Here is a 26,377-nt window from a genome sequence, read left to right on the forward strand (position 1 = left end):
CCACGTCCATCCCAGCAGTTTATTGAAAGGGGAGGTGGGATGGAAGGGATATGGGAGAGGAAGGGGGCACAGGGCACAAGAGCAGTGGTGTCTCTTCTGGTCAGGAGGCCTGGGAATCTCCAAGGAAGTCCTCCAGGCCCTAAGGGACTAAGGTTGGGAACAGGGATGAATGGGATCCTTAAGTGTGTCTCTCCAGCTGTCTCTGAGCTCCCCCTAGTGGCAGAGAGGGGAGTGACGCCTCTGGCTAGAGAGCCTGCAGGAGAGGGGCTGGACCTCCAGAAGGGCACATTGGTATCAAGGTCAAGGTCAGGGTCAGGCCCAGTGGGCATTGGTGTCTAAGGGGGTTGACTATGAGGGCCAAAAACATCTCACTTCTGTCCATGGCTCTTAGAACAGGATGCCTGTCATGTCCAGGTGGAGCCAGCTAGTTTCTGGGCCAAATCTATTCCCCATCCCTAGGAATCCCCTGGGAATCAGGAAGCTGTGGGCTCTGCTCCAGCTGCAGAGCCAGCCCTAACCAAGGAAGAATCTGGATATGGGGGGGTTCTAGTTCCAGCAGACTGCCTTGCTCTGTGACCTTGGACTCACCACCTCTCAGCCTCCCTCCCTTAGCCGCCTCCCTCCCTTAGCCACCTCACCTGCAAACTGGGGGAAGTAATTGCCCCTGATGGGGTGGACTGTGGGGCTCGCATGCCAAAATGTAGGAGAAAATATGGTAGGAGGGGCCAATGTCTTCACACCATCCTGAAGGGTAAATCCAAATGAGCACCTTGGACCCACTCTGAGGCATCCTGGTGGATGAGAACTACCCCCATCATCTTTGTCCAGGTCGTGGGGACATCACAGAACTCTGAAATCTGGTCAATCCCCTCACAGCAGAAAGGCAGGAACTAATTTAAAAGGGTAGGGGCTCACCCCAGGTCACAGAGAGGAAAGAGTGGGACCAGGATGAAGGAAATGTTCTCTGTCCCTGAAGGGGCTTGGGAAGGAGGATGGGTGGGGAGTCTGGGGAGGCCTAGGGAAAGGGTGATATCTTGGATGATTTGGGCCCCACCCCTGGGGAAGGGGATAGGGATTTGAGCCCCAGAACTGACCTTGAGTTGGGCCTTCTGGGGGCTTGGCTAGAAGGACCTTGCTGAAAGGGAGAGGTTGGGGTGCAATGGGAGGACAAGGTGTGCTAGGGAGGAGGAAGGGATATGGCTCCTCCTCAAGCTGCTGTGCTCAAGAGTCCCGCTTTGGCTGGATGGTCTGCACAGAAGACGGCCCAAAGGGGCTAGTGGATGTCGAGAACCATGACTGACCGCTGGCATCACGGAAGATGGGGGACAGCTGCTCCGGCTCATCCCTGAAGACCTCCACATGGCTGTCAGCTTCAGTGTCCAAGGGCTCTGCCTTGATGTCTGGGCTCAGCCAGCCCGTCATGGCCCAGACAAGGCAGATGGCCAGCAGGATCCCGGCTGCCCCACACAGTGCTATGCCTGCCAGGCGGCAGGTGCTCAGGGCTCGGTTATAGTCGGCTGCTTGATCATCCAATGACGGAAACTTACCATCACTAACGGTCTCCAGCTTGGGGGGCACCGCATAGCCGGTGGTGAGGGCTGCCACCCCCAACAGAAGAAGCAGGGTACCTGAGGACAGGCAGATCTGGAGAAAGGCAGACAGAACAGGAGGGAGTCAAGATCATCTGGAACTCTGAGGTATGGGATCATCTTGGATCCCAACTGCACCAAGAGGAAGTCAGAGCCTTAACAGGTGGAAGTCACAGAACATACTTGTGAGATCTGACACCAAGCACAAACCATCACGTCCTATTTGCAATCTGTCCTTGTTTGGGTTGGTTTGATTTTCTGAAGTAGGGCCTCACTAAGTAGCTCAGGCTAACCTAGCCTAGAACTCGTGATCCTTCTGCCTCAGCTTCCCTAGTGCTGGGATTACAGACATGTGCCGCTACCTAACTCTATTTGAAAACTTGAGACCTTGTGCTTCATTTCCTTTCCAGCTCCCACCTGGCAGTGGTTTGCACCAGTCAACCTTGATCCCCTTCTGTCATTATTTGGGTCCCATCTCAATGTCTTATCCTTTCTACCGTCTCTCTGTCTTCACTGGATTAATATCCATGCAACCTTGGGTCTCATCCCAAACCTCCCCTCCTCAGGAATCCTTCCAGGACACCCCGGCCTGTGTGACTGTCCTGCTCTGCCCTCTGCATGACTCTAAAACCTGTCCTTCAGTGTGCTCACCTCGGAGCACACTTGGACCTGGATTTTGGTTTCTAGGTAGGTGATGTCTGCCTGGCCCACTGGACTGAGGGCCCTATGAGAGCAGAGACTGCCTGTTTTGCCCACTATGTGTCTTTCATGCCAAACACAGTGCTGGCACAGGGTAGAGGCTGAATAAAGATTTGCCCAATGGCTAAACAGACCGCAGATAGGAGTTCTTCGAGGACGAGAGCCATTCTGTGTCCCCAGGAGCCTGCACAGTGCCTGGCAATAAGATGCTGCAGGATTTTTTTTTTTTTTTTTTTGATACAGGATCTCACTATGTGACCCAGGCTGGCCTCGAACTCGGGATCCACCTTCCTTTGCTTCCCAAGCACTGCTTAAAATACTTAAACACATAGTCACCTTGTCCTGGGAATCTTCCCTGAGACTGCTGACCCTCCTGGCATTTCCTGCACAATGGACCCAGTTACACACATGGGTGCCTTGCTTCCCCACTGGAGTGAAGCCCTTTGGAAGCTGAGGGACACTCTGCCTCAGTTCCTAATTCTTGTTTAGCAAAGAACTGTGCCCATCACAGGGACTCCTGTCTGACAACGCTCCTTGATAGTGATGGACACTGACTGCTCCTCTCACATCTCTCCCCGCCCTGGTCATAGGAAACCACAGTAAGACTGAAGTGAGCAAATTCCTCTTGCTGTCAGTGTATTTCCACTCCCTGGGCATAGTAGTTAGTTCGGGGTTGACAAGTGACCCGATCAGAGCCAAGAGTCCTGGGAATGAACTATATTGTTTCTTGTAAAAAGGAATGTGTGTGTGTGTTTGTTTGCAACAGGGTCTTGCGATGTAGTCTAGGCTACCTACAACTCAAGATCCTCCTGCCCAGCCTCCTGAAGGCTGGGATTACAGATGTGTACTAGCAAACCTAGCTAGAGATGTGTTTTTCATTTCTGGCTATCTTTTCCCTCTCCATATAAACTATAGAATCAGCTTGTTGATAGTCATAGAATAACTGTCTGTGACTTTGATTGAGATTGTGTTGAATCCATAGATCAGGTTGGGGAAAACTGACATCTTGACAAAATTGCATCTTCCTACTTATGAACATGGAATATCTCTCCTTTATTTAGTTCAATATCATCCATTAGGGTTTTGTAGTTTGCTTCATATTGTACATATTTTGTTAAATTGAATTTATCTCTTTCTCTCTCCCTCTCTCTGCTAATATAAATGGTAATTCATTTTTAATTTCTGGCTATTTGGCATTGTTGCTTTCCTGAATGAAATTTCAGGAGGAAACTCTGAGTTCCCTTAAAGGTCTGAAGGTCAGCCAGTAGTGGCTTTTTGGGGAACATGTGGGAAGAGCCTGAAGCTCCCCATAGTGATGAGAAGCCTGAAGACTAAGACAAAACTTGCAAAGTCCTCAGTATAATGGTTTAAATTGAGGGATCAAACTTTGCCTAAAGTCATCCAACCTCTGTTCTCTTCCAGAAAATGGGCTTTTATTACTAAAACCAATTCAAATTGGGTTTTTTGTTGCTGGAATATGCAAGACTCCTACTTACACTATCCCTTTTCTTTCTACTCTCTGAGTCTCAAATCCAGCTCCAGCTCCTCCATGAATTCCCCAGAATCACAGGACTTGCTCTTCTGGCCTTACCTTCCAGCACAGTGAGGGCCAGGGTTGGCGGGGGCACAGGACCGGGGGTCCTTCAGGGTCATCACTGAGAGCAGTGCCTGCACAGTCTTCATAGAAGAGGTGCAGATAGGAGCGGACCCCGTACCACTTGCTTTCCTCCACGTTGGTGCCATGGCTACAGGAACAGGAGCGACTGCAGCTCAGCATCGTGGGTCCCTGTAGGTACAAAGTGCGGCTGTCGAAGGATCAGTGGAGATGCCCATGGTGATCCTCCAACCCCCCTGAATCTTGGTGCCCCACCCACTTTTCCTCCCACTATGGAAACCCCACCCCTAGCACAGCACCTTCCCTGAGTACTCTATGAACAGCATTGGCTGAGTGTTTCTGCTTAGCCCAGTGCCGGGCTATCAGGTGTCAATCCGTGTGCATGTTTACGCTGAGGTCACCCAGTAACTGGAACCCCAGACTTACCACTTCCTCACTGTGTGACCTTAGACAAGCACTTTCACCTCTCTATGCCTCAGTTTCCTCATCTGTAAAATAGGGCCAGTAATGATATCTGTTTCATTCAATTGTGTCTGGTGTTGAGAAAGGGTAGCTGTTATGATTAATACTGAAATTTCTTTGTTGTCATTTCCATCCTGAATTGGGGGTGGGGGCTCCATATCTGGAGTGAGAGGTCCTCCTGTCCCTCTGGCCTCAAAGCCTCAGTCCCCTTTTGGCCCTTCCTAGAAGTAATTGTCATGGCTGATTCCAGCCCAGTGCACTGGAGTCCCCAGGCTGCAAGACCCTAAAAGTTCCTCACCAAGGATGTCCCTCTATAGCCTCCTAGTTCCAAGGAGGCCTCCACAGGAGGTGAAACTCAGGAGCTTCAGGATTAAAGGCTCTCTGGCTTACTGTTGCTGGGTTTCTAGAGAATTCTGTTGAACAACCCACTTCCAACAAAAGGGGTCTCTGAAGCTCAGGGATAGAAGGGGGCCTCCAAACTAGGGCTGAAATCAAAGCCTGGAGGTGCTGGGAAGGACTGGGCTGTGTTCCCTCCCTCCTCCACTATAAGCCTCACTGAGACAGATCTCAGGCTCCCTCTCACTCTAATCAGCGTGATCCTCATATTGCTGCGTACTCACCAGTACACACACACAAAGGAGCACCATCCAGAGACATACCCAGGCAGGTACAGAGACACACCACAAAACAACACGTGTAAACACACAGATGTAGACACACACACATATCTGGGGATGCTTCTTGGAGACCCCGCGGAGCCACACAAATGCACATGATTGTTGTCATCAATAAAGCCTGTCCTCGATCGCGGCTGTGCACTCTCCCCACAATTCAGGGGAAGGAAGAGAAAGAGGAGGGGGAGTAATTTTTAAGTGACAGAGACTGGGAAATGTCGGAGCCCAAAAGCGGAAGAGTGACAGACAGAGGGAGGAGAGGGCAAGAGGGCTCAGAGCAGGAATCCGGCAAGGAGGGGTGGAGGGCATGGCCGGCGCCGTGACCGCCCCTGCAGAGGCGCTGGAGAGGCCGGATGAGGACCCGAGAGGCGGTAGGAAAGTCAGAGCAGCGAGAATTAATTAGAGACCTCAGGAGAGGGGGCGGGGAGGGGACTCCGGGACTGCGGGCCTGAGTCAGTCCCTCCCCTTCAGCTCACCGCTCACCCCTCCCCCAAATGTATCTAGCCGGTACTGGAGAAGGAAGGTGACCTTGACAATGTCTCCCCCTCTGCCTGATCCCTTCCCCCTCCCAGTTTAGGATCCGCGAAAAGAGGTCTAGCAAGCGGGGGAGAGAGGAGTGGGGCAGGGTTGCCACGGAAACTGCTGGGGAGGTGTCCCTAACCGGAACGGGGTGGTAAGGGAGCGGGAAGAGGAGGGGGCTGCAGTGTCTGGGGCGGGGGACTGCGGCAGGGGAGGAGAAGGGAGAGAAGCGTACAGGAAGGTGACAAGCCTAAGGGCCTGAAGATGGATGGACTCCGTCGCCTCTGCACGGCCTCATGCAGCACCCAGACCCCTTATACCCAACGCCTCCAGCGCCCCCGCGCAGCCCAGGCGGGGAGAAAGGCGGCATCCTAGGGGGTGACCAGGAAAATAAGCCCCCGCCCCCAGCATCTCTTTCTGATCCGACCACTCCTCCCCTGGGCAAAATTAACGGCATCCTTTCCCCTAGAGCGAAACTGAGGCAGAGCGAAGTGGGAATGGGGTTTTTTTAGAGCGATGTGGGGGATCTGGTCCTTTGACGCCCGCTACCCGGTCTATCAACCCTAAAGTGTTGAGGGGCGACATGGCTGGTGCTGTCTCTTCTTCTACTTCCCCGGGACCCCCACCTCCCAGAGCCCGAGGCGGGGGCGCAGCCAGGGCGGGGGCTGCGGGGGGCGGGGGCTGGGGGGAGGGCGGACCCTCTCTGGAGCCCCAGAGACGGCCTGGCAGGGTCGGGCCGCGCGTGGGGCAGGGCCGAGCTCACCTGTCTGCCTGGGTCTCCGCGGAGCGAGCAGGAGCTGGGCTGGAGCGGGAGCTGAGCGCAAGCGGGTTTGCTTCGCGCCTGCGCCGCAGTCCCGGGTGCAGGGAGCGGGAGGGGGGGGGTTGATACGCAGGCAGGAGGAAGAGGGGAAGAGGGGAAGAGGGGGCGCCCGCCCGCCCCTGGGGCTGGCGCTGCAGATTGCGATCCAGCCAGCTCCCTGAATTCCCCGACCCCTCCTGAGTTCCCTTCTTTCTCTGGGACCCCAGGCTCCTCATGGAGACCCCAAGGCCTCACTCCCTCATGCCAGGCCCTCGAACTCCTCCTCACTCAAGCTTCCATCACTCCTCAGGCCCCCACCCCTCCCACTGCAGACCCATCCCCTCCCGAGCCCCCATCCCCTCAATCTCTCCTCTGGGTCTCCATCTCTCACGGAACCCCCACCCCAGTATAGAAACACACACCTCCTCTCCGAGACCCCACTCTTCACAGCCTCCCATCTCTGAGTCCCCACACATCATCGAGCCCCACCTGTGTCTCACTGGCACCGACTGGGAAGTCCCCTCTCACTGGCAGGGGAACCCCTAATCTCTCACTGAAGACCTCACCTCTCACAGCGTCCTCCATTCTTTTTTCTTTCTTCCTCCCCACCCCCCCGCCCCCCACTCAGGGCCTCACACTCGCTAGGCAGGCGCTCTACCACTTGAACCAATCCATGAGCCCTACTGAGTTCTCCATATTCTCTCTCTCTCTTTCTTGCGGTGTTGGGGTTTGAACACAGAGCCTCACGCTTGCTAGGCAGATGGTCTACCACTGGAATCACTCCACCAGCCCTGTTTTTGTGTTGAATATTTTGGAAATAGTAGATCTTGAACTATTTTGCTCCGGCTTTCCTTGAACCACGATCCTTCTGATTGCTGCCTCATGAGTTCTCTGGGGTTATTTGTTTGTTTGTTTGTTTTGTTTTTCTCTCTTTGGGTATCTACCCCTGGCTACGAATCAGGCCCTGCTACCTTGAGAGGGAGTTGGAATGGGGAGGACCAGGTATTGGGAGTGACTCACCCTTTCTCCTTTAGAAAGAGCCAATGTTTGTCTCCCTTCCAGCTTTCCCTCCAGTTCTGCCCTGAGCAGTGTCTGGCAGCAGCCACCTTCCTGAAGAATTAGCCTTTGCCTAGAAGGCATCAACTTCACACCCTGCTGTGTGGTCCCACATTTGTTGTATTGTCTTGAGAAAGTCATTGTATCCCTCCAAACTTCATAGAGACCATTGCACAACATCTCTTCTGTCTCTCCCTGTTCTGGAGGCTGGGGTGAATGAGGCCTGTGACATGGGGACACCTCTTTGTTGTTTACTTTGTCCCTGAGTCTCCCTGTGCACTGAGTAGCCTGCTCAAGAACTGTTTACTGAGTGTAGAGTAAAATAGCTATGAACTCATAGTCCTCCTTATGTATTTAAGTGCTTTCTATGTGCTACAGTGCTCACTCATTTAACCGTGTGTGTGTGTGTGTGTGTGTGTGTGTGTGTGTGTGTGTGTGTGTGTGTGAAGCTAAAGCTGAAGGCCTTGTGTGACAACAGGAGAGACAGGCAGAAGTGAGACCCTGAAAGCTTCATAAACCCACCAGGAGGGAGTTTGGATTTCAACCCAAGGGTAGTGGGGAGCCAAAGAAGGTTTATAAAGAAGCAAGGACTTGTTTGGAGGTTCTAGCAGGGAAGCACAGCTACTCATATACCCTTGACAGATGTTGCAGCCAGATTGCTCTAGAGACAACCAGGCAATGGTGGTTCACATCTATAATCCTAGCTACTTGAGAGTCTACGATTGGGAGGATTAAAGTTTGAGGCCAGCCTGGGCAAATAGTTGTCGAGACCTCATCTCCAAAAACAGCCAGAGCAAAATGGAGTGGAGGTGTGTTTCAAGTGGTAGAGCACCTGCTTTGCAAGTGTGAAGCCTTGAGGTCAAACCCCAGTCTTACAAAAAGAAGGAGGAGAAGGAAGAAAAAGAAGGAAGAAGGAGGAGGAAGTAGAGGAGAAAATGTGATTTGATTTGGGGATAGGGAATTGTGAAGGTGGAACTCTTGTGAAGTGGTTTGGAGAAAGTGTGTATGTGTGTGTTAGAAAGGGCAGAGGGACAGAGTGCAGTGGGAGGGGATTTGAGGGAGGCCCATGTATCCAAGGAGGGGATGGATGAGGTTCTGGAGGTGATGGGTAGGGATGGGGTCAAATTTATAGAGAAATGGGCTGACCCCACATTTGCTGTGGCACTGGGAAGAGGAACAGGGCAGGTTGCTCTGGAGTTGAACTCTGCAAGTGAAGAGATCCAGACTTGAACCTTCCTGCCACTTGCAGCTTCTGTCTTTAGCCACTCTGAGCCTCAATCTCTGTCTATAAAACAGAGATACGTATTTGCCTCTCCAAGGTGCTGAGAGAATGGAATGAGCTGTGCATATAATGAGATATTCAAAACCCTTGGAACGGGAAGACTAAGAATGCAATAAATTATTGTCGTTATTACCATTACGTGCCATTAGTTTGTAGTGAGTAGGGAGGAAAGTTGAGTGATGTGACAGCTGATAAACTGCCTGCTGTAGAGGAAACAAGAGGCATTATGAAGAGGAAGCTTTAGTTTAACAGGGGGATTAAAAGCAGCCAGGCACTGGTGACTCATGCCTGTAATTCAAGCTACTCAGGAGGCAGAGATCAGGAGGATCCAGGTTCAAAGTTAACCCCAGGCAAAATTAAACCAAGACCCTATCTCAAAAATACGAAACACAGTTTGGAGGTGTGGCTCAAGTGATAGAATGCCTGCTTTGCAAGTGTGAAGTACTGAGTTCAAACCCCATTTGCACCAAAAAAAAAAAAAAAAAAGATGGTGAAGCAGATAAAAAGTACAGGCCAGTGCATTCCACCCATAGTTCCTGCTACTTGGGAAGCTGAGGCAGGAGGATAATTTGAGCCCAAGAGTTGAAGACCAAACTGGGAAACAGCAAGACCCTGTCAAAAAAAATTAAAAAAGGAAAAAAGTCCACATATTGTATGATTCCATTTATATGAAATATCCAGAGTTGATAAATCCAGCTGGGTATGAAAAAGAATGGGGAGTTTCTGCTTAAAGAGTTTCCTTTTGGGGTGAAAAAGTTCTGAAACTAGATAATGATGGTGGGTGTTCAGCACTGTGCATATACGAAATGTCACTGGTGGTAAATTTTATGCGTATTTTACCACAATTTAAACTTTTTTGACAGTACTGGGGTTTGAACTCAGGGCTTCGTGCTTGCTAGGCACACACTCTACCATTTGAGCCACGTGCCTGGCCCCTCTTGTTTTAGGTATTTTTCTGTGTTGGTTGGTTAGTTTGTGGGACTGGGGTTTGAACTCAGGTCTTCACACTTGCAAAGCAGGCACTCTACTACTTAGCCATGCCTCCAGTCCATTTTGCCCTGGTTATTTTGGAGACGGAGTTTTGAGAACTAGTTGCCCCAGCTGGCATCAAACTTTGATCCTCCTGACCTCAGTCTCCCAAGTAGCTAGGATTACAGATGTGAGTCACTGGTGCCCAATTTAGGTATTTTTCAAGTAGGGTCTGGCATTTATGCCTGGGCCAGTCTGGACAATGTTCCTCCTGCTTATGCTTCCCATGTAGGTGTGGTGCCCCACTTTTATTAATTGAAATGGGGTATTGAGAGTGTTTTTCTTCAGGCTAGCCTCAAACTGTGATTCTCCCAATCTCTGCCTCCAGAGTGGCTGGGATTACAGATGTGAGGATGTAAGCTACTGCACCAACCTAATGTTACGTGTTTTTTTACCACACGCACACGCAAAAATATAAGTTGATTTCTCTCATTCCCCTGCTCAGAGCCCTCTGGTGTCATCTCACCTTAACCTAGGATAAAAGGAAAGGGTTGTGCAGGACTAAATAAAGATGGTCACAAAGTCTTTGTCACTCTGCCTTTTGACAGGCAGTTTATCCTTTCCCCATGCCTTTGAGTTAGCATTAACCAGCAAAATGTGATTGAAGTCATTCTGCACCGGCTTTGTCCTCTGGCTGTCCAGAGCACAAGTCCCCTCCTTCCCCTCTTGGACCACTCATATGCAAGATGCTCCTCTTTGTCCCCAGTCCCCATGCTAAGAAGCTAAGCCACACGGAGAGGCCTCATACAGGTGCATCAGTCAACAGCACAGCCTGACTTCCAGTCTGCAGCTAGTGCCAGCTACTGCACAGAAATGTCCCATGAGTGAGTCATTCTAGACAGGCCTCCTGTCTTCAGATAACATCACGTGAGCACAAGAACCACCCCCAATGAATCCCAAAAACCCACAGAATCTCGGCAGAGAGTCAAATGGTGGTGTTTTAAGTTACTACCATTATCTGTAAGACCTCAAGCATCTACTGCTTCCCCCTGCCCCGAACTCTGTGACCTGGGCTCCTCCATGCCCCCACTCATACTGGACCCCAGCCACACTAATTCTTCGCTATTCCTTGAATGAACTAGCACATCAGGCAAACTCCCACCTCACCTCTTCAGGCCCTCTGTACTCGTTTCTCTACCCTCAGTGCTTTTTCTTCAGGTTGATGCAGAGCTGGCTTCTTGCTCTATTTAAATCTCTGTCTTATCAAAGGTTGATTTTTTTTTCTTTGTATTCTTTTTTTTTATTCATATGCCCATACAATGTTTGGGTAATTTCTCCCCTCTTCCCCCAATCACCTCCCTTACCTACCCCACCCCCTCCCTCACTACCAGGCAGAAAAAGGTTTTTTTTGGCGATGCTGGGAATCAAACCCAGGGCCTTGTGCATGTTAGGTAAGTGCTCTACCACTGAGCTCCACCCCAGCCCTCAAAGGTCAATTTAAGCAGTGTGGCAGAGACATAAACTGTCCATGTATTTCACATCTGTTTCCCAGTCCTTTCAGAGCTGGGCAAATCCATGTGACTCCTGCCCAATGAACTCTGGTGTGTGTCACTACAGGGCCAAAGCCTTTATTCCACTTGTCACCACTCCGTGACAAGCCACCCCAAAGCTTAGTGACTGGAAAATGCAAGGATCAGTGTTTTGCTCTCAAATCTGCAACTGGGGCAGGCCTCAGTGGGAAGGTTCAGATCTGTTCCATGTGACCACAACTGGGGATGCTTCACAGGGAACTAGGATGATCCCTTTCCAAGATGGCTGACTCATGGCTGCCAACTGGTGATGACTGTTAGCCGGGCACTCAGCTGGCTCTGAGAGCCAGGGGCTTCTGCACAGTTTCTTGAGCTTCTTCACAGCCTGGTGGCTGGACACCAAGAATGAGTATCTCTAGCAAGAGGAGGTATGGTAGCACACACCTATAATTCCAGCTACTCCAGAGGTGGAGGCAGGAGTTGGAGGCCAGCCCAGGCAAAGTTAGTGAGACCCTATCTCCAAAATAAAGTACAAACAAAAGGGCTGGTGGTATGACTCAAGTGGTAGAGTACTTGCCTAGCATGTGCAAGGCCCTGGGTTCAATCCCCAGTACCAAGACCCGGTCTCAAAAAAAACAAAACAAAAAACAAAAAATCCCCAGTACTGCCTGGTGCTGGTGGCTCACGCTATAATCCTAGCTATTTGGGAGGCAGAGATCAGGAGGATTTTGGTTCTGGAGCCAGCTTGGAAAATAGTTCATGAGACCCTATATCAAAAAATACCCAACCAAAAAAGGGCTTGTGGAGTAGCTCAACTGGTAGAGCACCTGTCTAGCAAGCGTGAGGCCCTGAGTTCAAACCCCAGTATTGCCAAAAAAAAAAAAAAAAAAAATCCCCAGTACTGGAAAAATAAAATAAGTATGGTACTTATGTAATCCAAACCAAAACATGCCGCAGTACCTCTGTCAACATAGTCAAGATGGAGATGAGCTCAGAAAGAGCTGACTGCTCTGAAAGCAGAAATAGCAGGGAGAAAGTTTAAAAATTGGAATCCTTGTAGAATGGAAAGTCTAATACTTGTAGATCACAAATAGGAAGAGATGGCTGGGTGAGGGTGTAGCTCTGTGGGACAGCCTTGGCTTCACATGCATGAGACCCCAGGTCTGGGCTCCAGCACTCAAACAAAAGAAATAAAAAAGAGATGTGCTTTAAAATTCTATCAATTCATTAAAATGCTCCAGAGCAAAAAATAAATTAAGGGTGTGGCTTTAATTTAAATTAAATTTTAAAAATTAAAAAAAATTCCTCTATCTGGATTAAAGTACCCCAGAGCTAAAATGAAATAGGAGGTTGATTTTAAAAGGCTTTGAGCCAAAGTTACCCTGTAATACTTCTCAGATGAATAAAGTGATACAGGGCTGAGAGTCTAGGAGAGGTGCAGCTTTGTCGCCTAATATTCCTCACAGCTGCCATCAGGTTGAAGGAGAGCTTTAGGGTAAGAAAGCAAAGAATAAAGCAGACCTGAGGGCAATGCATTGAGAAGTATTAACCAGGAACAGTGTTTCATACCTATAGTTTCAGCCACTCAGGAGGCCGAGGTGGAAGTTTGCTCTTGAGCTCAGGAGTTTGAACCCAGCAACAGTGAGACCTGTCTCAAAAACAATAACCACAGGGCTGGGAACTTAGTTCAATGGTAGAGTACTTGTCTAACATGTGCAAGGCCCTGGCTTTGATCTCCAATATCAGAATGAAAAAAGAAAGAAAGAAGGAAGGAAGGAGGAGGGAGGGGAGTAGAGAAGGAAGGAGGAAGGGAAAGAAAAAAAGAAAGAAGGAAAGAGGGAGAGAGGGAGGAAGGGAAGGAGAGAAGGAAAGAAGATATGAAGGAAGGAAGGAAAAGAAAGAAGAAAGGGAGGAAGGAAGGGAGGAAGGGAGGGAGGGAAGGAGGGAAAGAAAAAAGAAAGAAGGGAGGAAGGAAAGAAAGAAAGCTATTAAGATTGTTAAACTAAGGGTGTGCAGGGTGCACATATCTGTAATCCTAGCACTCAGGAGGCTGAAGTAGGAGGATCTTGAGTTCGAGGCCAGCCTTTGCTGCATAATGAGATCCTGTCACAAAAAAACAGAGTATTGTGGTGTCCTTTGTCAGTCTGTTGGATTTTTGGTGCTGGGGAAGGAACCCAGGGTCCTGCACAGGCTAGGCATATACTCTACCACTGAGCCCAGCCCTTGGTTGTAGCTTTGGGTCACAGAACCGACTACAGTCAGAAGGATAAGAAACCTAAGGATTCTTTAGCAGTATGCCAAAGAAATCCTAAGACTGGGTATAAAGCCTGTGACTATTTGGATCTCAAAATGCTCTTAGTCACTTCACACCCTTTAGGATAACTACTGTCAAAAGAAAAAATAAATAAAACACCTACAAAAAAAAGGTAAAGAAAAAAAGGAAACAAGTGCTGGGGGGAATGTAGAGAAACTGGGACTTTTGTGAATAGTTGCTGAGAGTATAAAATGGTACAGATGCTATGGAAAACAGTGTGGCAATTCCTTGAAAAATTAAAAATAGGTGGGGTGGAAGCTGGGTGTTATGGCACATGCCTGTAATCCAGGCACTTGGGAGGCTGAGGCAGAAGGTTTGTGAGTTCAAGGCTACATAGTGAGACCCTGTCTCAAAAAAAAAAAAAAAATGAGTATTGGAGATGGATGATGCTGGTGGCTATGCAGCAGTATGACTACGTTTAAAGCCACTGAGCTACACACCTAAAGATGGTTACGATGGTAAATTTGTTTATGTATTTTATGACATTTTAAAAAATTATCAAGATTTTTTTTAATGACTCTAAGAGCCTCATGGTTTGCAAGAAGGAGGTAAACTGAAAAAGCTGTGTACCTTCTAAGGAGCAAGAGGCACACCTGGGCCTTGTTGCCCTCCAGTGAGTTCTGCACTCTTTCGGAAGAGCTGACTCCTGGAGGCTGTCCAGCCTCTCTTAATGGCCTCTGGCTGAGCTCAGCCAAGGAGAGATACCAACCACTGGAGGTTGGAATGAGGAAGGGAGAAGCTTTTGTCCCCACCTTGTCTGGCTTCCCTTGCCTACCTTACCTACCTCACAGCTGGGAAACCTTCCAACAGCTGGGAGGGCTGTGAATCATCAGGAGACATTATTGTATAGGTGTTTATTCTTGTGTGTTTCCACCCCACGAGCAGGGACTACGTCTGTTTAAATTGTTGATGAATCGTCGATCCCTTAGACATTACTAGCACATAGTAGGAATCTGAAAATGTTAATTGCAAGAATGAAATTTAGCAATTGAACCAAATGCATGCAAGAGAAGAGGGAAAGCCCTGAGGAGTGTGTGACAGGTAATGCAATCTAATGTAAAAGCCTGAGAGATCAGGTCATATTTCTGAGTCACACAGAAAATCCTGCACTGAGCCTCAGCCCAGACCTCTTTTCATTCTGGGTTTGCGTTCAGGTCTCCATAGAGACCCTTGGTCTCAGGTTTTCTGAAGCAGGAAGAGCAGAAGTTGACATTTAGTTAAAAGGAAACCCCCAAAACTGCTAAGGGTGAAAAACTGGGTAGCTAAGAAACCCCCAAGGATGGGAAAGAGTGCTGGCATCCATCACTAGGCAACCTAGAAGAAGCTGGGCAGGTAGGTTGGCCTGCAAACACCTCTTGCTCCTTTTCAGAGACTCCTGGAATGCCAAGCCGGATGTGTTGCTGGAGACGTCTTGTCCAACCACCTAAGTGATTGCTGGGGAAACTGAGGCCTTACAAGGCAGCATGATTAGTCCAGGGTCCTTCCAATCCTCAGTGAGAGCTGACACAGATGTGGGAGTGCATTGTTGTTGGGAAGTGGCCCAGTATGGCTGAGGTAGAGTTTGAGAGTAATTGGTGGCTGAAGATGAGTCTATAAAAAAACAAAGGAGCCAACTAGAGAAAGGCCTTGAAGCCTGATGAGGTAACACATGCCTGTGATCCCAGCTAGGTAGGAGGCCAGAGGTAGGAGGATGGAGGTCCAAGGCCCTCCAGGGAAAAAAGCCCAAGATGCTATCTGAAAAATAACTGAAGTATAAAAGGGCTGGGGTATGGCTCCCGTGGTAAAACACTTCCTTAGCAAATGTGAGGCCCTGAGTTCAAATCCCAGTACTTCAAAAAAATCCTTGAACAAAAGCTTTAGACTAGATCCTGAGAATAACGGGAAGCCATTGCAAGGTTTTCAGCAGTGGTTAGGTTTGTGTTTTCAAAAGAGAGCTGGGCAGCAGGCACGATGGTTCACATCTATAATCCTTGCAACTTGAGAGGTGGAGATCAGGACAGTGGTTCAAAGCTAGCCAGGGGAAAAAGTTGTCAACCAACAGAAGCTAAGCATGGTGGCACGGAGATGTCATCCACCTACACAGGAAACATAAAAGTCATGACCCAGGATGACGCAAAAGTAATGAGAGCGAAAAGGGCTGGAGGTGTGGCTCAAGTGCTAGAGCACCTGCCTAGCACGGATAAGGTCCTGAGTTCAAGCCCCAGTACCACCAAAAAAAATGAAAGCCCTGGTGCCTCAGTGTGAAGACCCAGGATAAATTCCAAACACCTTCAAAGCCCTTCCTGCCCCTGCCTGTCCTGTCTCATCTCCACGCTACCCTCTCCAGCCAGAAAACTTCCAGGTCAGCTACCCCTGAGAGTCTGCCCATTTGCTGTTACTGAGTTTCTGGAAAGTTCACTCCTACACCTGACCCTGCCTCTCTTATGGCTCCAGTTGTTACTACTTCAGCACGAACTGCCCCCAAATTAGCAGGGGTAACTACCATTTCATTCCACTCACAGTTTCTGTGGTCTGGAATTCAGACAGGGCATAGTGGGGGTAGCTTGTCTCTGCTCTGTGATGGCTAGGCCTCAGCTGGAAAGCCCCTCCAACAGCTGGTAGGGACATAAATGACTTGGTGCTGGAACCATCTGGACATTTCTGCACTCAAGAGGCGTAGTGTAGGTTCCAGCTGTCAACTGGGTAGCAGTATGTGACCTCTCCTGTGGTGTGGACTTCTTACCACATGACAGTCAGGGTTGCTGGTTGTTGGACGTGACAGTCCTGGGCGACTCAGCCTTGGAAATACTGCAGCATCCTTTCAGCCACATCCTGGTTACCGGGTTATGGTAAAGGCCAGCCCAGATGGAGGAAGTTTAAGGGAAGGCTGTCATAGAACTTGGAGCCACGTTCTAAAATCATTACCACCTACCAAGGGTTCAGCCACAGCTTAAACATGACGTCCTCCAGATGACGTGCCCATGTCCTGCCTGTACCTGGGTTAAGTGCCTTCTTTCTGTGCCCCCCTCCACCAGACTCACTGGCCATTGCCATGAAATGACTTCCGTCTCTGGGTTTATGTGTCTTTCTCCTTTTCAGATCCATGAGCTCAGGGAGAGGGCTGGCAGAGTGGGAAAAGCAGTAAAAGTACCTGCCTAGCAAGTGTGAGGCCCTGAGTTCAAACCCCAGTACCACACCCACACCCCCCCACACACACATATAAAATGGAGGAAGTATTAATTCATTCTACAATATGGATGAATCTTGAAAACACAGTGCTCAGTGAAAGAAGCTAACAGAGGACAAACCATGTTTTGTCATTTCCCTTTCACATATCTAGAGCCTGGTGCATGGACTGTGCAAAGCAGACCCTTAGTAAATATTTTTTGAAAGGGTGAGTGAGCAATTCAGTGACCGTATGGCATCTAAGACGGAGACCAGTCCTTCCTCATGACACCTACATACTAACTGGAGAGATAAATGAATAAAAACTACCTATGATAAATGCCAGATAACGATAAATGCTTTTAAGAAAAATAAAGCCTCAGTGGGGTGCCGATACCTCACACCTGTAAACCTAGCCACTTAAGAGGCAGAGTTCAAGAGGACCAAGTTTCGAAGCCAGCCCTGGGCAAATAGTTTGGGAGACCCTGTCTCGAAAATACCGAACACAAAACAGGGCTGGCAGAGTGGCTCAAGAGGTAGAGCACCTGCCTAGTAAGTCGGAGGCCCTGAGTTCAAACCCCATACTGAAAAAAAAAAAAAAGAAAGAAAAGAAAAACAAAGCAAAGGGGATAGTGGAAGCAAGGTGAGACAGATGGTCAGAGAAGACATCTTGGTGTGGTGACATGAGAACTGATACCTGAAGGAAAGAAGACAATAGCCACATGGACGTGGAGGGAGGAGAGGGGATCTCAAGTATACTTGGCAGCTTTAAGGAACAGTAAAGCTCCAGTGTGACAGGAGCATGGTGAGAGAAGGAAAAAGTGATAGGAAGGAGACAAGTTCCAGGGTAGGCTGTACAGGCCATGCTGATGGCTGTGGTCCTCACTGAGTGAGATGGGAGGATTTCAAACAGAGGCTTCCCCAGATCACCTTGGCTCTTCTGAGGGCAGTGAGACAGTGAACCGGGAAAAAGCAAGGCATCGAGCGAGAATGCCAGGGCAGGAGTCCAGGTGAGAGATGGGAGGGTGGAGCCAGGGGCATGAAGGATGTGAGATGTGAAAGGACACAGGGCACACTCTGAAGGAACAGCCAGCAGATATAAGGGATATGAGCTAGGAGGAAAAGAGTGAGGACTGAAAGGGTGTGAATTTGACCTTACAGAAGCCGTGAAGATCCAGGATGGGGCAGTGTGGCAGCACTGTAGGCATGTCAAGGTTGAGAAAGCAATTAGACATGAAGAAGGTGGCTAGTCTGCAGTGTTGGGGTAGGGAGAGGCTTGAGAGTCTCCTGCTAGGATGAGAAAGAAGTCCAAGATGGCCCCTGGCTCCCAGCTGGTGGTGGATGTGTCTGGGAATCTGCAGCCTTGGAGTGTCTGAAGAAAGTCACTAATTTTTGGTTGTTTGTTTCTTAGACACAATCTCACTATGTAGCCCAAGCTGGCCTCAAAATTCTCCATCCTCCTATGTCAGCATCCCTAGTGCTGGGATTATAGTGTGTACCACTATGCCTGGCTTGATGGATGTCATTTTTTTTTTTTTTTGGCAGTACTGGAGCTTGAACTCAGGGTCTTGAGCTTGTTCATTGCTCTAACACTTGAGTCACACCCTCAGCCTTGGTTGTCACTCTTCTGACAAGGTTACAACATATGGCAAAGGAGAAAGAAGTTGCACAATGTAATTAAGGTCCTAAATCAGTTGATTTTTAGTTAAGCAAAAAGGAGATCTCCTGAGTGGACCTGGACCTGACATAGTGGAGCCCCACCCCACTCTTTTTTTGGTGGTGGTGGTACTGGGGCTTGAACTCAGGGCCTCACACTTGCTAGGTGGGTGCTCTATTGATTAAGCTACACCCTAGTCCTTTGTGGAGCCTTATGAAAGACAACTTAAGCCTTTTCAAGCCAGTGACTCAAGTAGCAGAAAGATGTTCCTGTTGGCCTTGACAAAAGAAGTCATAAACCCGGCTCCAATGTCTCACGTCTGTAATCCTGGCTACTTGGGAGGCTGAAATTGTGAGGATCAGGGTTCCAGAACAGCCCAGGGAAATAGTTCCTATCTTCAAAGTAGCCAGAGTAAAATGGACTGGAAGTGTGGCTCAAGTGGTAGAGCACCTACTTTGCAAGTGCAAAGCCCTAAGTTCAAACCCCAGTCCCACAAAAAAAAAAAAAAAAAAGTTGCAACAATCAGAGGTGGTGGTGTACACCTGTAATTCCAGCACTGGAGAGGTTTGAGGTCAGTCTGTATATGGCAAAAGCCTGTCTCAAAAAATAAAAAAGAAACTGCAATGCTGTGAGAGGCCTGATGAGACCCCTTGAGAGGCCACGTGACAAGAAACTGCGAGCAGTTCTCACCACTCAAGAGTGGCAATGACAGCCAGCAAGGGAACAGGGACTTCTGTCCAATAACCATTGAACTCTGCCCACAACCACAGAGTTTGGAAAAGGATGCCAAGCACCAGCAAGGAATGCAGGTCAGGCAACACCTCAGTCACTGCCTCATGAGATCCTGCACAGAGGTCTAGCTAAGGCGTCCTGGATGCCTGGACCCACGGACTGTGAAACATGTACTTTTGTTTTTGGTGGGACCGGGGTTTGAACTCAGGGCTTCACACTTGCAAATCAGGCATTCTACCGCTTGAGCCATACTTCCAGTCTTTTGTTCAGGTTATGCTGGAGATGGGGTCTTGCAAACTGTCCAGGCTGGCTTTGAACTGTAATCCTCTTGATCTCTACCTCCTAAGTAGCCAGGATTACAGGGGTGTGAGCCATGGGCGCCCAGCTTTTTATAAACTTCTTTGCGTGTGTGAAGGCGGCACTGAGGTTTGAACTCAGGGCTTCATACTTGCTAGGCAAGTCTCATATTGCTTGAGCCACGCATCCAGCAAGTGAGTGTGTGTGTTCACTGTGACGCAATAATCAGTACATCAGTGTATGGGTGTTTTCAAAGCCTTGGAAGAAGGACCATGACTTCTTGGGGGACAGGAGTGGGACACACCCTGGCCCCCACCCCCACCTGCACAGAACTTGCTTTCTACTGCTCAGCCACTAGGTGTCCCCAGAGTCCCTATGAGCAGGTGTCTTTCCCCATCTCACAGGTCAGCATCTGAAATGGAAGGAACCAGAATGAGACCATGTCTTCTAGTCTCACCCCCTTCCATTTTCTACAGGGTGGGGAGAGGCAGTAAAGCCTGCAAAGGGAAGGAGCTGGGTGTAAGGTCCCACAGCTTCTGTCATCTCTAGCCAGGCATTTTGCCCTCCCTCCCAGGCCATGCTGAAGGACAGCCACCATGATCACCTCTTCTCCCTGCCTTGACTTGGGGGAGGGATGAGGTGGGCAGGGCTCTGGGCTGTCTGGTGGGCAGATCTGGAGGAGGGGCAGTGCCCAGCTTGGTGCTGACAACGTTTAAGGGAACAGACTCCTTTTGAGATGGTGGGGAAGAGAGATCCAAGGTGCCATTTCTGGGCCAGTGACCCAATTTCCCTTGCCAAACTCTGACCCCTCCACTGCAGACAGTTCCCCCAGAAGCAGAAGCAGAGACTGAGTTTGGGGTGCTAGTTGTTTATTAGTATGAACATCTGTGAAGAGAAGAGGCCCAATGGGCACAGGAAGAAGCCAAACTGCTGTGGGCCTGATGAAGTCCTGGCTGCTCTGGGCTGGGGACCCTGGTGGGGGCCTGGTGTGAAAAGTGCCAGTCAGTGTCTGCCCCAGAGACTGAAAGGGTCAACCCCTCCTCACTCAGGCAGACACAGGGCAGCGGGAGCAGGCTGCCTGGGAAGGGTGTGGCCTCAGGGAAGTGTTTTTTGGCATAAGTGAACCCTGAGGAAATGACAGCTGGAGGCCATCCTTGACCTTACTCCCAACAGCCACAAGTCTTTTCTTAAAGGGACTTCTGCAAGACACGTATCCCTACCTTCTACACCTTCTAGTGGGGAATTATCTTTTACTTTTCTTTTCCCCCCCAGTGCTGGGGATGGAACCCAATGCTTCACACATGCTAGGTTAAACACCGAAACCCTCTTCCACACCTTCTTAAGGCTACTTTTTCTTACAGGAAATTTTTTTCCCCCTCACCCTCTTTCAACCAGAGGCTGAGAAAGCTCTCATTATAATTCCCACACTCAGCCTTGGCTCTCACGGTGGTGGGGAGGGAGGGAGAAACAGGCTTTGTCTGAGCTCAGGAATTTACTACACCTGGCAAATGAAGAATTAGGAACAAAGGGACCAGGTGGGGAAAGGAGGTGAAAGCCCTGGTTCATTTCTAAAACACACCACTCAGAACCTCAAAGAGGAATGGTGACTTCTGTTGCTCTCTGGCCATTAAGTCTACACTGCAGGTGCACATATGCCAGGTCCTGAGCTCACAGCCTGACACACCTGGAGACTCACACAGAGGCCACAGTGCCTAAATGACACTGGGGACCACTGATGGCCTTGGCTGCCATCTGACCTTCAGCTTCTTCCTCTGGACAATGCAGTATACAATTTATGGAACACACATGGCAAATACATCTTACCTTCAAATACAACTTCACTTCATCCTGTGAAGCAAGCACCACTATGCCCCAAATTTACATATACAGAAAGTTGAGACAAAGCTAAGTTGCTCAAGGTCACACTGAGGCTTACAGAAGCTGGGCTTTGGACAGTGTGACCCAAGCCTGCTTCTAAATCCTCACTTAGGCAGGGTCAAACCGACCCCCTTGGCTCAGACCTGCCCACACACCTGTTTCACTTGGTCCACACAGATTTAAAAACATTTGAGCCAGCTTTCACTCTGGAATTACAATGACTCAAAAACATCCACACTTTCAGTTTCTCTTGGAAAATGTGGCCATCTGGCCACTGTGGGCTACATCCCACAAGGTCACCACGTGCGGGAGATGGGCAGCTGTCACTCTTGCATTGGGTCATGACACTAAAATCTACCCTGACTCACTCACTGTGTTACCTGCCTGGCCAATGCAGGGACAAGTTTGCTATCCTCAGTGAGGGCAGGGAGTCCTGAGATCAAGGGAGACAGAGGCCCAGAGATGCAAGGTGCCTTGCTGAGACATCCAGCTCGTCCTGCACCGGCCTAAATCCTATGGACTTGAGTCTGGCCAACTGTTTGAGGAGGGATGAGGAAAAGCACAGACATGCAGAACCACAGGGCAAGGTCGGGGCAAATACACTTTATTCAGTCCTGGCATCAGACTGGCGGAAGTCCTGCTGTGGGTGCCAGTGCCCCAGATGGAGGGACCACCCCCTTCAGCTACAAGACTAGTTCTTCAAGACCACAGACAGTGACATCTCTTCACTCACATGACGTTTTTTTCATTGTCTTTTTTGTTTTCTTAAAAAAAAAAAAAAAGAAAGAAAGAAAGAAAAGAAAGAAAAAAGAAAGAGCGCAAGAAAGGCCCAGAGCCGGAGCACCAAGCTTTAAGGAGGCAGCTGGTGGCTTTGTCAGCGAAGGGAACGCGTGGGGCAGAGACCTGCAGAGACCCTGGGCAGGGGTCCAGGAGGACTCTGGGACCGTTTGTTCCTGAGATTTGTGTGTGTGAATGAGTGTGTGTGAGCACCCAGAGGTGAACACACGCCGGTGAGATACAGGTAGTGAGGGCAGGGGAAGGGGAGGCCGGAGGGGCGGAGCTCCATGGAGGAGATGGGGTGAAGGTATAACAGCAAGGGGGCAGGATTCCCGAGGACACCCTGAACTGGACACAACTTCCTCTTAAAACAGCGCTGTCCCTATCTCACTGGGAAAGACTGAGGCTCCATCGGCCCACGACCACCCCCCTAATCCCATCCTTATTCTCAGTTGTCTGGCTGGGGTCGAAGGTGTGTCTCGCTCAAGCCACTGTTCAAACATGGGGTCTTTACTCCCCAGGCCTAATCCCCTAGCACCAGCGTGCCTCAGTTTCTCCCACTGAATACTGCAGCTGTGGCTGAGGGTGGATTGGGGTGATAGGAAGGGACAGTGGGCTGAGGAAGGAGCCCAGGCTGAGAGGGTGCCCTGAGGTGACAGGGCGTTTCCCAGGGTGAGGGAGGGAGCAGACTGATAGGTGTGTTGGTTCTGCGTTTTCCTGGGCAGTCCCTTTCTCTTTCGGTGGATTTCCAGAGAAAGACCAGACCCCAAATTCCTACTTGGGTAGAGAAAAGGACGTTTCTGGGGACCAAGGCAGGCTGTAAAGGCAGTCGCAGCCCGCGGTGTGGTGGGGGCGTGGGTGTGGGCGACCCCATGTGAAAAAGGGGCTGTGCCACTTGGAGAGTTTCAAGCCCAAACCAACCCTTCCGGGCCAGCTAGTTTCTTTCTCTCCCTTCCGAATGCTCCTCCCATTAAGGCAGTGACGCCCCGTCGGGTTGAGAGGAAGCCACAGGCTCCGGGATCAAAGGAGTTCGTAGGATCGTTCTACACTCGCCCCCGCCTTCACCGAGCGAGCGACAGAAGCGCGCAGCTCGACTGGGACCAGCCCGCTCCTCCCAAGTAGCATTAAGCATGCGCAAGAGGGCGGGTCCAAGCGGAGAGGCGGGCCCTCGCCCTTGGGGAGGGGGGAAGCGCGCCCCTACCCCAAGGAGGGGAGGAACAAGGGAGGAGCGCGCGGGGACCATCCCGCCGCATCGCCCCCCTAAACCGCGAAGGCAGGCTGGATGAAGGCGGAGGGTTTCCGAGCGAGGGAGGGGGCGTGTCCTCCGGCCACGAGGAGGGGCGTGTGCAAGGTGGGGGAAGGGGTGCAGGTCTGCAAGAGGGACGGGAGGTGTATCGGAGGGGGGCTGGCTGCTGGTGGCTGTGCGGGAGGGGACTAGGTGGGGAGGGGCTTGGATGTCAGGGAAAGGGTGGGGGGTTGGGCTGCCTTGGGGTGTGTCTGCGGGGGAAGGGCATGTCTGGATCTGAGGGGGGGATGGGCACATCCAGGAGGGGGGAGGCTGCGCGGGAGATGGGGGTGCCAGCCTCGGCCTCCGAGGGGCCCCAATACCTGATTCCTGTATGTAAACAGCTGGTTTGGGGGCGTGCGTGCCCCGCTGACGGTGGGCTCAGTAGGTGAAAACCAGGTCGGCGATGCTAGACGGGCGCCAGTCCCCCGCGATCATCTCGGTAACCTCGGGGGTGCAGTAGTCCGGGAACTCGAAGTGTGACGTGCCCGTGGGGGGCGGCAGGTCCGGGTCGCGGTCCAGGGCGCTGCAGTCCAGGCCGGCGGGTCCCGGGGGCAACCTGGACAGAAAGCCCAGCGGCTCCTCCCGCGACGCCACCGTCTCTTCTTCGCCTTCCTCCGCCGCTGCCACCTCCTCCTCCTCTTCCTCCGGCTCCTCATCCTCCGACGGTGTCGGGGAGGCAGCGGTGGCGGCTGCCCCCTCGCCCGACGGTCCCTGGACGCGCTCCGCTTGTCCCCGGGCGGCCCGCCCCGCCGGGACCATCCTCCACAGCTCCCGTCCGGGGGTCTCCACCAGGCGCACTTCCAGCAGCTCTTCGTCGTCGTCCTCGTCGTCGTCCTCTGGCGCCGCCGCGCTGCCCCCCAAAGGCCCTCCCGCCGCTCGGCGGCCCCCGCGGCCGGGCAGTTGCGACCCAGGCTTGAGCCGGCTGCAGCCACCGCTGCCGCCGGGGGGGCGGGGCCGCGCCTTGGCGGGCGCCCCCTTGCTCTTTTTGCGCGGCCGGTACTTGTAGTCTGGGTAGTCGGCCATGTGCTTGAGGCGCAGCCGCTCCGCCTCCCGCACGAACGGGATCTTCTCCGAGTCCTGCAGCAGCTGCCAGCGGCGGCCCAGGCGCTTGGAGATCTCGGCGTTGTGCATGTCGGGCCATTGGTGCATGATCTTCCGCCGTTCGTGCTGCGACCACACCATGAACGCATTCATCGGCCTCTTAATGTGGCCGCTCGGGGTCTTGCACCAGCCAGGCTCGCGCGCCCCCTCCTCGGCCGGCCCGGGCCCCGGGGGCGGCGGCCCGCCGTCCCGCTTGGCCCGCGCGCCCCGCTGCTGCACCATCGCGCCTGGGCCCGGGCCGCTAGACGCCGCCGGGGGCCGTCCGCATCCTCCGCGGCTGGGGATGGGGGAGGAGGCAGCGGCGACGGAGGGGCGGCTCCGCCCCGCGGCTCGGCCCGGCCCCCGAGATCTGGGGAGCTTGGAGCTGGGCGCTTGGTCCCAACGGACGGCGAGGGGGGGGAGGAGGTTGGGGGGGGGGGAGAAGATCAGCCGCACGATCTCAAGCGGGCTCGGCGCGCCCCCGCCGCCCCGGGCAAGTTGCACCCTGCTGCACGCCACACATTGTTTTGCGGGGGCGGAGGAATCCCGTCGCCTGGGCTCCCGTGGGCTCTTCTTGCAGCCTCCGGCTCTGCCGCGGCCCGAGCGCGCCTCTCCCCGCCCGGCGCCTTCCCAGTGTCTTTCTCCCCGCGCGGCCCCGCCGGAGCGCGCGCCACCCCTCCCCCTCGCCGTCTGCGGGCCGCTGCGGCGCGCGCGGGGCCGCCCCGTGTAAACACCGAGGTGCCCGCTTGGGCTGCGGCCGCACCACGCCTCGAGCTTGGCGGCGCGTCACCCGTTGCTGGGCAGAGAACCCGACATTTGCATCTCCCAATCGCTGGCCGGCAGGGCGGGGCGGAGCTTGGGCTGCGGGGCTGGGCGGTCTCGCTCCCGGGATTGGGGGAGAAGGATGAGATCGGTTTCTTTTCTTAGGCTGGGGGCTGGAGGGAATGGGGGTGGGGGGGAGAGATGCTGAATGTTCTTCCATCTGGCTCGCAAAAGCTTTCCTTGCTCCGCGTTGCCTTTGCAGTTTTAACATATTCAATGACCCCTGCTTTTTTCTTTTCTGGGACATCGGACCGTCCCAGAAGAGAATTTCGGGGGACCAAAACTCAGAAAAGCTTCAAGGAGAGTGATTCGCTTTGTCATAGATGTAATCTGTGCCTATACACACAACTCCAGCCACCTATGTTTTTGGACCCAAAGAATGAGGGTACTTGTTTGGCTTTTTTCTTAATCTTGTTTGAGGCGTCACAAAAATCCGAAGGGAATATAATGCCTGCTTTCCAAAGACGAAACCCCTAGGACACGCGCACTGCGGCTCGAGTCCTAGACTCGCGATTCCAAGGCTCTCCCCAGCGCACCAAGAGGCCGGACCACTGAAGGTCTAGAGCGCTGTGGGCTTTCGGTTTTCACGCGCCTCGGGCGAGGTCCGGAGGACGCGCACGCCCCGCGGCCCAGATCTTGCTGCGCTCACAGCCGACTCCGTGCGGGAGGAGGCGCGTCTCCCCTCGCGCGCCTGGAGCAGCGTGCAGGGGCGGGAGGCGGAGCCTTCCCGGGGGCGTGGCCGAGGCACGGCACGAGGCGCGTGGCGGGGAGGGGCCGCGCGCTCTTTACTCACCACGTGTAAGCTAGTTCTGGCACTACCCGGCGTGCGCCACCCTGGGGGAGGTCACCTTCACGCAGTCGTGGGCCTGGGCGATGGGAGGGGGCGCGGAGGCCTCGCCCCTATAAGCAGTTGGTGGGAGGAATCGGTATTAGACATTCTTCTGGGGACATAGTGGGGATGGTTAGGGGCGGGGAACTCGCCTCTAGAGGTTGGGCTCACGCGACTGTGGGCGAACCCTAACCGAGCTTGAGGGTGTAGGGCAGAGAGCAAGGGACCGAGGTGCGGCACCGCGGAGCGCGGTGGTGCTCTGGATACTGGGATGGTGGATGGAGCATCCTTGGCGGGAGGGGGCGACTCTTAAAGGCACAGGGCGTTGGGAATGAGATGGCTCTGTTCCCTCCCACATGGTCCCTT

The 26,377-nt window shown here is 52.1% G+C and overlaps 2 protein-coding genes across 2 annotated transcripts; both read right to left on the reverse strand.

Moving 5' to 3' along the window:
- Nrsn2 (neurensin 2) lies at positions 1–6,608 on the reverse strand. The gene is made up of 3 exons (XM_074074503.1): positions 6,322–6,608; positions 3,880–4,093; positions 1–1,644 (listed from the first exon to the last, which is right to left on the reverse strand). Exons 1-3 carry the CDS (start codon positions 6,591–6,593, stop codon positions 1,222–1,224), a joined length of 909 nt encoding a protein of 302 aa, XP_073930604.1. The 5' UTR covers positions 6,594–6,608; the 3' UTR covers positions 1–1,221.
- On the reverse strand, positions 3,944–25,034 carry Sox12 (SRY-box transcription factor 12). The gene is made up of 2 exons (XM_020164579.2): positions 23,601–25,034; positions 3,944–4,074 (listed from the first exon to the last, which is right to left on the reverse strand). The coding sequence occupies exon 1, from the start codon at positions 24,601–24,603 to the stop codon at positions 23,659–23,661; it is 945 nt and encodes a 314-aa protein (XP_020020168.1). The 5' UTR covers positions 24,604–25,034; the 3' UTR covers positions 3,944–4,074; positions 23,601–23,658.
- Positions 25,035–26,377: the final 1,343 nt, after the last annotated feature.

This window comes from Castor canadensis, chromosome 5 (genome assembly GCF_047511655.1).
Source record: "Castor canadensis chromosome 5, mCasCan1.hap1v2, whole genome shotgun sequence".
Lineage (NCBI taxonomy): Eukaryota > Metazoa > Chordata > Mammalia > Rodentia > Castoridae > Castor > Castor canadensis.

Coding starts and splice junctions, on each gene's coding strand:
- Nrsn2 (XM_074074503.1), bottom strand. CDS start 6,593: ATGAGGAGCCTGGGGTCCCAGAGAAAGAAGGGAACTCAGGAGGGGTCG. Junction 4,094..6,321: donor GCGGAGACCCAGGCAGACAG/GTGAGCTCGGCC, acceptor ATCCTTCGACAG/CCGCACTTTGTACCTACAGG. Junction 1,645..3,879: donor GGCCCTCACTGTGCTGGAAG/GTAAGGCCAGAA, acceptor GCCTTTCTCCAG/ATCTGCCTGTCCTCAGGTAC.
- Sox12 (XM_020164579.2), bottom strand. CDS start 24,603: ATGGTGCAGCAGCGGGGCGCGCGGGCCAAGCGGGACGGCGGGCCGCCG.